The sequence below is a fragment of the Helianthus annuus genome, chromosome 13 (genome assembly GCF_002127325.2).
Source record: "Helianthus annuus cultivar XRQ/B chromosome 13, HanXRQr2.0-SUNRISE, whole genome shotgun sequence".
Classification (NCBI taxonomy): domain Eukaryota; kingdom Viridiplantae; phylum Streptophyta; class Magnoliopsida; order Asterales; family Asteraceae; genus Helianthus; species Helianthus annuus.
In genome coordinates this window covers 148,043,815-148,057,726 of record NC_035445.2, presented here as the reverse complement: position 1 = coordinate 148,057,726, position 13,912 = coordinate 148,043,815, and the positions used below count along the sequence as shown (strand labels likewise).

The following is a 13,912-nucleotide window of genomic DNA, read 5'->3' as shown; positions in this document are numbered from 1 at the left end:
AAAGTGGGCGAATATCCGCATTGGTAGCGAAAGTAACTCGTCTTCCAAAAGGTCAAGGGCCTCGACCCAATCACAATCTGATGCACGAGATCAAGAGTTTGAGGACCTTTTGGATGATTCGCCAAGCCCAAACCGGCCTGAGTATGGAAGAAATGCCGCAAGAAGGCGTGCTCAAAAATCAAGATCTGGTACGGCATCGCCTTCAGCTGGGAGTTCGGGCTCGCTTAGGGGAATATACAGCGACCAGTTGGATGACATTTCATGCAAGTTTGATACATTCAACGTATTCCAACAACAAAGGGCCGAAATACGAAGGAGCAAAGAAGCTAGAGATGCCGCTAGAGATGCCCAGAAACAAAATCGGGATGATTTGAAATTTCTATCACAGCCCATTGATCACCTACAGGGTGACGAGTTACAACTAGTCTTGGTGATGAGAGAAGAGATAAAAAACAAATATAAAAGTTAAGAATTTTTTTTTTTTTTTTTGTAATTTTCTTTATTTAAAAATATTAAAAAAAATTAAATTTGTTGTTTTAAATAATATTCAAATAGCCCAGCGGGTCAGCCCAGCGAAGCCCACCAAACCCACGCCCCAAACCCCTGCCCCACCATACCGTGTTGAATGTGGGTTTAGCCCATGTCTGGCCCCCAAGCCACGTCTCAACGAATGCCCTAACCCAAGCCCAACCCCCGCCCCACCATACCCCACGGTCTAAGCGATTGTTGTGACGACGATTAATGGTAAGAACTAATAGATGCAAAAAGGAGTCAAGTTAGGGGTAATTAACAAGGCGTTTGGTTTATAAATAAGACCAGATACGCGTTTAGAGAGAGATTAGAACTTTGAAGAACAATAAACAACCGTTTATAGCTTCAATGGTCAAAAGAACATTTGACCTTGTACATGGCTACATACTCAAATCTTAGAATGTACAAGATTATGGGAGTGCCCATAGTTATGTTTTCATAGGGATGAGTTGTAATAAATAAGGAAAAATAATTATGAAATGACTTCTCTAATGCTAACAAATCTTCCCATCTCAATTGAAAGTTGTGCTGCAACACCAATAGCCACCGCGGTCAAGCCATCATTCAGATCCACCGCCGGAATTTTCTTCCCCTCAGCCTTGACCGCGCTCAAAAAGTTTAGATGTTCCAAGTAGCTTGAACCGTGGTGTAGCCCGTCATATCTAACATATCAAAATGGTGATTAGTAGACTTACGAAAATGACAAAGAAAATGGGATGAATTGTTATGGATTGATATAGAGATGCCCATTTCAGCTCATTTATAATGGACGGCTCGATCAAAAGTCATATTTTATCGCTAACAAGTCAAACTGAAAAATATAAATCGGGCCTGGTATTACTAACAAGATTTTATTTTTTGGGGAAAAGTGTTTTAGATCAACCCAACCTGATCTGTTTTGGCATGTACCATATAATTCCCACTTTTTTGGTACCCAACGTGCTTGACCCACCCATTTTGCCACCTCTAACAGATAGAAAAGATAGATAAACATACTTAATTCGATGATCTTCAGCTCTCATGGTTCGTACACCGTCTCTTCCTTCAACTCGTAGACCATAGCGAACAATATTCTCAGGAACAAAGGCTTCACCCTGCAAGTCAACAATCCAAAATATTAAATTAAATAATAATCACAAACAAAATATGCTTCAACAATTTGCCTATTTTAAAAGTTGCTTTTAGGATTCTAAATATATTGTAGGAGGACCCCTTTGGTTTCACATATAGAATGTTAATAGAGTGGTTGCAAAACTTTGTTATTCTAATTTTTGATTTTGACTTTGACTTTGACTTTGATTTTGATTTTGATTTTGGGAAGATTGAAAATTTGTGGTATATGTACATGTACCATACCTTTCCAATTTCACCAATAACGGAAATTTCTTGCTCATTTTTACTTCCTTCAGCGAACATACAAAGATCAAGCATGCCTCTCGCCCCATTCTCAAATTCAACGATAACATACGCGTTATCAATAATATCAGGCACCTGATTTAAAAATACAATATAAAGGTTCAATCACAAAAATAGCATAATTTAAAGTATTAAGTTTAGTGTTTGACTTTAGACCTTGAAAGTCAAACCGTAACCAACAACACAAACAGGATATAAAGAGCACAGCACGATTACCTTTCCATCATACATTTCATCTTTGTGATTCAAATCAATAGCACCAGACGCCATTACGCGAACTGGATTCGAGCCTACAAACAGCCTCATCAGATCGAAAAAATGGCAGCATTTTTCAACCAGAGTACCTCCACTGTTACAATTGAACCTGTTCCAATTGTTCACCTATATAACGACATGGGTGATTAATAACATTGATCATTAAAAGAAACCTAGTATAAACAAACAAACACTGTTGGTTACTACAGAACCTACCTTAACTAGGAACGGAAACCGATGTTCTCTAATCGAAACCATTTTAACATGTCCCAGTTTTCCACCGTTGACTATATCTATCAGCTTAGCCACTGGAGGCATGTATCTGTATTCCAGTCCAACTTGTAGCAACATATCTGGTCTCCTTTTAGCAGCTTCTATAACCTGAGTTATAACCAAAGTTAGCCCTTGATAAGCGTTATGTGGGTCTCATTTTCGGCTCTTCACGTGTCATATGAATGAGATACAAAAAAAAAAAAAAAAAAAAAAAAATCAAGCAACAAGCATGTATATCAAGAAATTGTTTCTTTGCAAACTGCAAGAAAAAAGCTTATTGAATAATGAGTATAATTCACACGTCCACATCAAGAAAAGGTCTTTTTCGAGGAAAAGAAAAGAATCTACTGCAAATTGGCGGATCTTGAACGAAAAATCGGGGGGGGGGGGGGGGGGATATTTTCAGGTAAAATTAACACTATGAAGCGAAAAAACAAGGGGGAGCCCAAGGACCCCTGTCCCATGAGAAGGTACGCCATTGCGGCTACGTGTGTAAAATGTAGGAGTTATGATAAATGGGACCCACGAGACGAAAAGATGATTTGTGTTACAAGAAAGTGAATATACAACTAAGGTTCGAATCTAGCTTCCGATGGTTTTCTGCCTTTAACCCCATGAGGCCATGAAGGCTATCTGGCCAGCGCAAGTTGTGTTTTACCTGATCCCATTAATGGGTTCTCATGATTACCAAAAAAAAAAAGTGAATTTACAATGCTAACCTGTCTACAGTCTTCTACAGTTGTGCATAAGGGCTTCTCAACCAATACATGATGAGTTTTAGGGTGGTTGATGATATCCATCAAGATTTCATAATGAGTCATGTTAGGAGTTGAGATGACCACAACATCACAAAGCCCACTGTCCAATAGTTCCTTGTGTCCTGAAAACACCTGTTAAACAATAAAAATAAATTTACAAACTCATTTTGTAGAATAGAGTAAATTACGATTTTGGCCCCTGTGGTTATATCACTTTTACCCTTTTAGCCCAATTTTTTTTTAAGATCTGAGCCCCCCAACGTCTTTTTTCTAACATTTTTTAGCCCCTAACGTCTTTTTTTTTCTAACCCTTTTGGCCCCTAACATTTAATGGATGGGGTTAGTGTTAGGGGCCAAAAGGGTTAGAAAAAAAGACGTGGGGGACTCAGGTGTTAAAATATTCTTTTTTGGGCTAAAAGTGATATTACTCTATAGAATATTATGCTCTTAGAGACCAATATTATGGACAAGGCCCCAGGCCCAAAAAGAAAATAAGTCTCAAGTCCCATAACTAAAAAAGTACCTACAATTGTTGATAATGGAGCCCATTTATAAAGTCACAAAGGGTTATAGGGCCCAATTAAGACTTTATGTGAAAGACTGAAAGGGGCCAATTTTGGGCCAAGTTTTAACTTCACATCCTTTTTGTGTCTCAGAAATTCAGATCATCCAAAATACTATAAAAGGTACTATATCAATTAAGGACTCAAGCTTTTGAAAACAGCTAATAATAAGCTTCAATTTCACCTCCTAAAAAAGAAATTTTATTGCACTTTGTAGGACCCACAACAAATTTGTTGTTATCTCTTAAAAAGGACAAGAATTTGCAATTCATAAAGTTTCTAGTGATTCACATGCAAAAACTGAAATTGTTTACATTTTTTGTAGGACCACACCAAAATTTTTGACAACTTTTAAAGAACAAGAATATGTTACAGTGTGATTCATGGACACCCTATACAAATTAGCTACAACATCATACATGTGTACATCTACATATACACATACACATGATATATGTTGGCTTATTGATATGTTGGAATTAGTTGGGGTATTTAATATATTTTTTTTACATAAAATGGTATTCAAATAATTATTAAAAAGTTGCAATCAATTTGTAAACTTCATCCCCTTCGTTACAATCTATGCAAGTGTACAGATTTATAAACAGAATAATAGGTATGTCAAACATAGGGTGTGAGTTAGCTACAAAGTTCGTTTTTCCTACAAAGTGTAAAAAGTCATAAAACACCATAATGTCAACCATAAAACACACTCAAAACCCACAAATAACAAAGTGAAGATTACTAAAACGCCATATTTATGGGTTTTGTGTTGTGTTTTGGATGATAAGGCTTTGATTATCGAGAGTGTGTTTTATGTTGATTATCATGTTGTGTTTTATATTCATAGTTCTACGATGATGTGTTTGAAGTTTTGTGAACTGTTAGGGTTTGGATATTGTGTTTTTGTAATCTTCGTTCTGTTATTTGTGGGTTTTGAGTGTTTTTATGGTTGAAATTTATGATGTTTTATGTTTTTATACACTTTGTAGAAAAAATGGATTTTGTAGCTGAACCCCACCATGTCAACATATACATACATAGATACACTTCTATCTATACCTAATTAATAAGTAATGACAGCACCACATGTCACAATTATGTGAGTCTAAAATTGTTTTTCCACATCTCTTATTTCAACCATTCATATTCAATTTCTTATTTGTGTAAATAAATTTTATCTCAAGATATTAGTTGTAATTCATAAATCTTCATTACTAACCATTTAATATTTCTTTTATTTAACCCGTGTATTACACGGGTTTCTAACCTAGTGTCTGTGCACGCTCACAAGTAGGACTTTCCAAATAGCTCATCGCTCAGAAAAAGGCCGCGTGAATCACGCTCGGTTGGAAACAAGGCGAGCCAAGCTGGCACGGTTTGTAAACTAGTCAAGCCCAAGCCAATGTTGGCTCGCTCGTTCTGCTTGGTTTTTTACTTTTTTATCCAAGCCAAGGTCAAGCTCGGCCTAGCTAGCTCGCCTCATGAACAACCCTAATATGCCTCGTTGCATTACTTCATTAGAAGATACCACACGTATTGCATGTATGTAATATAGAGTTTTTTTTACCTTAAGCGGCCATCCAAACGACTCGGCAAACTCCATGGATATCTTCTGCGAAGGAAGATGCGGATCGGCGACACAAACAACCGCGGCCCCTTCGCTTCGAAGATGATAAAGATTCAACAAATGCTCTCTCCCCATCATTCCGGCACCGATGATCCCATACTTCACCATCTTCTCTCCCACTTTTTGTTCCAAATTTTTATAATTCACACCCAATCCCATCCCAATTGCGTTAAGATCTAGCGATTGCATTCTTGTTGTGTGTTGTTTCGGTTTCACGTTGAGAGTGTAGCCTGCATTGATCGGGTTATATAGGAGGAATAATGCTTTGGAATAAAAGTATTGATGGTTGAATATTCCACGAGTAGTGTTGAATTTATATGTATAATGTTGGTATTTAATTCACGAATCACATAGAAGATTGGGGAAATAGGATAGGGATGATGACAAATGGAGATATGAATAAAGTCCGAAATATGGGTTAGATCCACGTCAGGGAAAACTCACCAGGATTCAAATATATTATTTTTCTTGCATATTTGGTGGAAAAAAAGTGTTTTCCTTTCTGTACTTTTTAATTTAATAATAATAATAATAATAATAATAATAATAATAATAATCTAGCTACTATGATAAAAGAAACCACCTTTTGCACACGTGTCATTAATTGAAGGTATCATCACATCTATACTTATCTTACACATGGTTTTTAAAGATATAACTCTTTTTTAGATCTATTCAACATGTGTAACATACGGGTTTTTAAGGATGTAATTTTTTTTTTATTATTTAGTAGATTTATTCAACCCGATTATACACGGGTTTTTTTAAAGATACGACGTTTTTAGTATTTTGTATACAAAATTACATTTATTTAATTTGTGTAATACACATGGTTTTTAAAGATATAACTTTTTATTTATTATTTGATATATAAAATTACATTTATTTTAACCGTACAATATATGGGGTTCATAAAAATATAACTTTTTTACTATTTAATATATAAATTACATTTATTCAACCCGTATAATACACGGAGTTCTAACCTACTAATAATAATAATAATAATAATAATAATAATAATAATAATAATAATAATAATAATAATAATAATAATAATAATAATAATAATAATAATAATAATAATAATAATAATAATAATATGGAAGAGGATCAAATAGTGAGTTTATTAGAAAGCAATAGAATTATGATATGTGCAAAATTTAAAAATAAATGGAATGGTATTTTAGTCAATTTCATCCAGTTTTCTTCTTTCTTCTCCCCAGTAACTTCAAAACCCACTATTTTCAAAACGCACCATCCTCAACCTTTTCTTCACTTTCTATCTTAATAATCACTACATTATAGTGCAATTTTCGTCACCAATCAACGATTCAAACAACCAATCAATGTGTTCTTCGGCTTTTCTGAAGAAACTCAGTTTAATTTCATACAATATCTCATTTTTTCACGTGATTTTGAAATGAATCACTCGATTCGTTCGATTCAATCGCCGATAAGTGTTTCTAGCATTCAAATTTCGTCAATCGTTGAAGAAATCTAAAAAAATCGGTTTTGATCTATGTAAGAAATTTTTGAATTTCATTTTTACGATATGGGTTTTTGAATTAAGTCATTGCGTTTTACAAAGTAATGAAAAAACACTTTTTTTTTGTATTTTCAGTTCATTGGGCTTTAGAAAAAACACATATTATTGTGTTTTAAGTCCATTGCGTTTTAGGTAAAAACACATTTTTATGTGTTTTTAGTCTATTGGGTTTTAGGTAAAACATATTTTTATGTGTTTTTAGTCCATTGTATTTTAGGTAAAACATATTTTTTTCTGTTTTCTGACCATTGCGTTTTAGAAAAAGACATTTCTTTGTGTTTTCTGGCCATTGCGTTTTAGAAATAAGACATTTCTTTGTGTTTTTAGGCCATTGCGTTTTACAAAAAAAAAAGACATTTCTTTGTGTTTTTCAGCCATTGCATTTTAGAAACAACACATTTTATTGTGTTTTTAGTCCATTGCGTTTTAGGTAAAACACATTTTATGTGTTTTCTGGCCATTGTGTTTTAGGTAAAAGACATTTTTTTGTGTTTTATGGCCATTGTCTTTTAGGTAAAAGACATTTTCTTTGTGTTTTCTGGCCATTGCGTTTTAAGTAGGGGTGTGAAAAAAAACGAATTAACCACACCATAACCGAATTAACCGATAAAACCGAACCAAATAAAAAATTGGTGGGTCGGTTAATGGTTTTTTTGAAAACCGAAAGTAGCGGGTCGGTTATGGTTATCATTTTTTACATACCCACCATAACCGAACCGAACCGACATGTAATAAATCTTTATAGGATTTAGGACTTTTCAACATATTTTTAATATTTGATGTTTTTGATTGTAGATTTTTAGTACTTATGGGTTTTTCATATCAATTTGTGGGTTTGGTTGAATGTTTGTTTGAAATAATGGAATGTATCATATCATTTTATTTGAATATTTGATAATAATAATTGTTATTAATATTATAGATTATATATATTTTTAATACTATTTAATATACTAATATATACAAATATGCAATAACAATTTATTTTATATTAAAAAAATTAAGCTATTTTTAGTTAAGCTAAATACACGGTTAATCACCCATAACCGACCCGCTATAACCATCAAAACCGAATAACCATAACCGATCGGTTATGGTTATGGTTATCCAATAACCGACATTGCGGTTATGGTTATGGTTTTTGGTCAAAACCGACCCATGCACATCCCTAGTTTTAAGTAAAAGACATTTCTTTGCGTTTTCTGGCTATTGTGTTTTAGAAATAAGACTTTTCTTTGTGTTTTTCAGCCATCGCGTTTTACAAAAAAAAAGACATTTGTTTATGTTTTTCAGCCATTGCGTTTTAGAAATAACACACTTCTTTTGTGTTTTTGTCTATTGCGTTTTAGAAATAAGGCATTTCTTTGTGTTTTTTGTCATTTACGTTTTAGAAAAAAGTCATTTTATGCTTTTTGTCCATTGTGTTTTATGCATCTGGGTTTTCGATTTTTTTTTCAAAAATATAGCCTCGTTTTTTTGTGCAATTTTTATAAAAAAATAATATTGAATGAAAGAGTTATTAACGTTTAAAAACGCGGGGGGGGGGGGGGATTGGATGAGAGAACCTATTAATTTGGATTGACTAGAATACCCCTACACAAACTCACGCGCCTCCTTGTTTTTTTTTTTATCAATTATACACATTTAATCCAAGCCCTTGATTAATCGAATTGATAGTCAAGATTACTTTTTAGCCTTTCTAGCAAAAAAAAAAAAAAAAAAACTTCCTATTATATCCTGACCCATAATAATATATAAATTTTATAAATTATAGAAAGTATTTCATACCCGGTTCCATACTTATCATATACCAGCTAGTCAGTTACCCAAGACCCATCAAATTTGTAATATCTGACCCCTTGTATTACCAATATTGTTCATGGATTTGTTTTTTGTTACACTGGTGGAGACTTCATAGAATGTCACTCATCCTGGTACTATGGCTGCAAACAAACTAAATGCTCAGCGAACAGGTTGTGAACCGTTTGACGAGAAGTTCGGTTGTGTTCCTTCGTTTATTTAACGAACAAACATGAACATAGGTCATGTTCGTTCATTTATGTTCGTAAACGTTTGATAACGTGTTCATTTATATATCTTATGTTCATTTGTTTATATATGTTTGCTATGTTCGTTTATGTTCGAAGGTTTATTAGGCTTTAAATTTTTATATTTTATTTAAATACATCATAATTCCCACTAATATACTATTTAATTAATATTAACGTATTGTATATTAAATACCTTCATATATATGTTTGTCTGTGTCCATTTGTGTTTGTGAATGATTTTTTGTGCTCATGTACGTTCGTTTATGTTAATACATGAACACGAACAAAAATCACATTCTGTAAGTGTTCATAAACACAGTTATTTCCTTAATAAATAAACACGAACAAAAAATCTCATTATGCAAGCTAGCTTTGATAGTAGTAAAGTTAGTCAATCTAACATAAATAGATTAGGAGCCTAATAATAAAATTAAAAATTTTCTATAATATGTTATTAAAAAATAGTTGAAATCTTCTGTACTATTGAGTAAGACTATCCACATCAGTATTATAAAGTCTCTTTCAAAAATGTGTAACGGTTAACACCCTAAATGTCCTTTCAATCATTACTTTCCAATTTTTTTCTTCTCAATTGGGGTTATACTAGAATTATAAAGTCCCTTCAAAAACTATGTAACGGTTAACGCTCTAAATATCTTTTCAATCATTACTTTCCAATTTTTTTCTTCTCAATTGGGTTATACTAGAAACGTCCATCCCTCTTCATTCCTCTATAACGCCCAGAGGGATGATGTTGAGGGCATTATCAAGCCCGTTCACGCCCTTATAATAACCATTACGCATGGTCCAAGAGACTTCCGTATTCGGTTTTGGTTCGCCTAACGCACTAACATACTATATAAAATAGTTATAAATTTATTGGTGATATTTATATTTTAGAAAATATATTGATTTAAGTTATTTGCATCTTAATACAACTATATATATTTTTATTGTTCAAACATGTTTTAAAATAGATATAAACTAGAATTACTACTCGTCACAATGCGGCGGGTATTCGTTAGTTATATATCATATTAGATGAAAGTCAAATGTTTCTTACATGACTATGAACCTGTGTGTAAAACATAAAAAAAAATAACTAAGTTGATCTATGACCCGCGCGTTGCGACACACTTATTAAACGTGGGAAAATAGACGCGTTGCGACAGGCCTTTCAAACGAGAAAAAATAGATAAAAATGTTAAACACTTAAACCCCACACGCATGTTGCGGCGTGTTAACTTGGAAAATTTAGAATGAAACGTTAAATAGAAAACTTGCGAAAGATGAAAAATATAAGGGAACAAAGTTGAAAGTTAAATAGTGTTGGGGTTAAATTGCAAATGATGAAAAGCTTTGGGTTAAAAGTAAAAAAAATCAAAGGGGTTAAATTGCTAAAGATAGAAACTTTTGAATTATAAGTGAGAAACCAAACTAATCAAAGGGTTTAAATTACCAAAGAACTAAACTTTAGACTTAAATTGCAAAGATTAAAACTTTAGAGTTAGAAAAGACAAATCCAATCTTTTTGAAAAACTCTCAAAATCAATGGTAGAACTATCATATGCACATACATGTTGCTTATTTATATTTATAGTATCTAAAAAATGTTATTTAGATGATTGATCATTAATATAATAATATTTAAAAAAATAAACTTATAATTGCTTAAATTATATTAGTCTAATTCTAGATCTCAAAATTAGGTACAAATAAACTTATAATTGCTTAAAATTATATTAGTCTAATTCTATATCACAAAATTAGGTACGTACGTTATTTAATTTAAAGATGTGACGTACAAAGTTACCAAACGTACTGATATTGTTTATTTTTGTTAATGGTGGTTACTTGTCAATAGTATAACATATTACGTGTTTAAAATCCATGTTGTGTTGCATCGTGAAGAAATTTAGAATATATTAAATGTATAAGTAAATATTTTGCGAAAAAACTCCGTAATATCGTATTTTAAGGTATAATAATATTGTTATGTAAAATTATATTATAATGATAGTTATATAGTTATAGTCTACTACATAAATTACAAACGTAGTTTGGTGAACCATGCAACTCTGTCTCTCCTCAGATTAGTTCAATCTTTTTTCTTACATGAATCTAAAAGACAACGACTGAAATCACCATATGGGTCGTTTGACAGGTCAAAATGGTCATACAAGTCGAATGACACGTCAAAAATGGTCATATTGATATCATCATATGGATCGTATGACATGCCAAAAATGGTCATACGGGTTGTATGACATGTCAAAGTGGTCATAGAAGCTGTATGTCTATTCAAGTTGTCACGTCAGTCACATTTTTGTCAGCATAACCATCACACGACCCTTATATTTTGGTAAAAACCAACTTATATGACTCGTATAATATGTTAGCCTAACGCATTATACAACCTCATATAACTATTTCTGCAATGTCATACGTTTGTCACGCCATTGGTGTCTATATAGCGTGCCAAAGATAATTTTTTTAGAGATGACATGATATAAAAATAAGTTTTTTTTTTCTTTAGAGTAGAAGAATACTAACTTTCTAAGTTTTCGAAGTTGATTGTAAGTTGCACTTTTGTTTTGTTTGTGTTAATACCATCTTATTTTGCTAGCCAGTCGTAATAAAATCTTTCTCGCAGTTTATAAAATAAAAAAAAAGGATATTTTAAGATAACGAATCTTTGGTAGACTGGTGAGTCAGAAATACGTAATGGCGGCTTTTTAAAATTTGCCAATTGGGAATCACGTTGATAGTCAATGTCACCTACTTTAATTCCCGATTTTCCTACGTGTCTAAGTTCATTGTATCTACAGGAAAATGTCTAGATTCGTCAATTTCTTCATCACATGTACAGTCGAGAAAATCATGAAAACGTAAAACAGATTTGTCAGTCGAGAAAATCGTGAAAACGTAAAAACTGATTTGACATATCAAATTATATGTATTACCAAATCTGCAATAACTATTCCATTTTTAGGAAAACATATTAAATGAGCAAAAAATAAAGTGGAAACTCGAAATTAAATGGCAATAATCGCCGGTCCAACTGGTTAGAGGTAGAAGGTTTACCCGCTTTGGTAAGGTTTCTTTCTTAGGCTACAGGGTATGGTAATGCTCCTCCCTTGGAGGATGGTTCGCCACGTAAGCGACACGTAGGATGGACACGAGGATGGGGCTAAGAGGATGGAGGTGTGGAAATGGGAGGATGGACCTAAAATGTGTATGTATATATTGTATGTATAGGGGTGTGTGAGAGGGAGGGGAAATAATTTTTGTCTTCTTGTGAAATGGGAGTATCGTCCCCAACGTCGAGCAGAGGACGCCGAGGACGAGGACGAAGGGGGGCGGCGTGGAGGGCAGTTCGTCGCCGGTCCAGGACGGTGGAGGATGGTCCTCCATACCGTGTAGCCTTAGAGTTATGGGTTCGAGTGTTATTCCCGAAGATTTATGGGGAAGCCCGAGGTTTGAACTCAGGTTGATGGTGTGTAAGGCAAAAAAAAAAAAAAAAAAAAAAAGCAAAAATTAATGCATAAAAAATGGATTGCTATCATCAAAAAAAATAAACACATTTTCTATTTTCATACAAAAAGTTACTCAATATAATTTGAGTAGATAAAAGAATCTTCACATATTATATTATTTTCATACAAAAAGTTACTCAATATAATTTGAGTAGATAAAAGTTAATGCATCATAACCCAAAGTAAATTAAATTTGTACAGCGTAGACTTGTTTTCAAATAAAACTTATGTGAAAACGTAAAATAACTAAAAATATACATAAAATAAGCATGAAAACATATTATATTTGACCCGACTCTTTGCCGAGAAAAAAATTACGTCAAACGTAAACCAACTTTGATTTATACCGAAACATACTTAACACGTAAGATAATAGTATTTTTAAGCTAAAGAATGGTACCATGCCTTGCGGCGACGTTGAAACGTAAGTAACTCGAACTTATATATCGCCTGGTGAAAACGTGTTATGTTTGACCCGACTCGTTTTCGAACAAAATTTATAACAAAACATAGCCATTTACGTCAAAACGTAAACCAACTTGGATCTACACCGACACATACTTCAAAAAAAGCACATAAGAAAATAGTGTTTTTATGTTAAAGAATGGTACCGCGCGTAGCAGCTTGAAACGTAAAGTAACTCGAATTTATACCACCTAGTGAAAACATATTATATATGACAAAACGTAAAGGAACTGAAAACATACATATAAATAAGCATGAAAATGTATTGACAAAATGTAGACTAACAAAAAAATATACATAAAATAAGCATGGAAATGTATTATATTTGACTCACGTACATAAAAATTAGCACGTAAAACTTCATGGAGTCAAAATAAAATTTTACAAAGTTTTTATAAAGTTAAGGGGTATAAATGACAATATTAAATGTTGAGGGTATGAAAAAAGAAAAAAAAAAGCAAATCGCCTTTGCTAAAGGGACTCACCTTTTCAAAATTGTTATATATAGAATGCAAGTAAGAGGCTTTGTGTCTCTTGGGGAGTGACCAGCAATGTTTTAAAAACCGGTTTTTTAATCAAACCGGCTTAGGCTAAAAAATGGTTTAACCGGTTTAACCAGGTTGTACCGAGCGGTTCAACCGGGTTAACTAGCTAGCTCTATAATTTCATAAATTATAACATCAACTCAAAAGTTAATGATTATATTAAAAGATGAGTCAAAAGTAAATTCATAATAAAAAAAAATAATCAAAAAGGTAATAAAAAACAGTCAATTTTCCAAGATGCTCTTTTAAATGAAAGTATACGATATGTTTAAGTTATTTGAGTGTTGAATACATTAACTATTTTCGTTTCATACAATATTAAATAAGAACTTTTAGTTAC

The 13,912-nt window shown here is 32.9% G+C and overlaps 1 protein-coding gene across 1 annotated transcript; it reads right to left on the bottom strand.

The window, feature by feature from the left end:
* Window positions 1-802: 802 nt before the first annotated feature.
* On the bottom strand, window positions 803-5,776 carry LOC110899697 (inositol 2-dehydrogenase 2). Its single transcript, XM_022146590.2, has 7 exons — window positions 5,367-5,776; window positions 3,195-3,365; window positions 2,419-2,583; window positions 2,164-2,328; window positions 1,888-2,022; window positions 1,528-1,625; window positions 803-1,193 (listed from the first exon to the last, which is right to left on the bottom strand). Exons 1-7 carry the CDS (start codon window positions 5,613-5,615, stop codon window positions 1,004-1,006), a joined length of 1,173 nt encoding a protein of 390 aa, XP_022002282.1. The 5' UTR covers window positions 5,616-5,776; the 3' UTR covers window positions 803-1,003.
* Window positions 5,777-13,912: the final 8,136 nt, after the last annotated feature.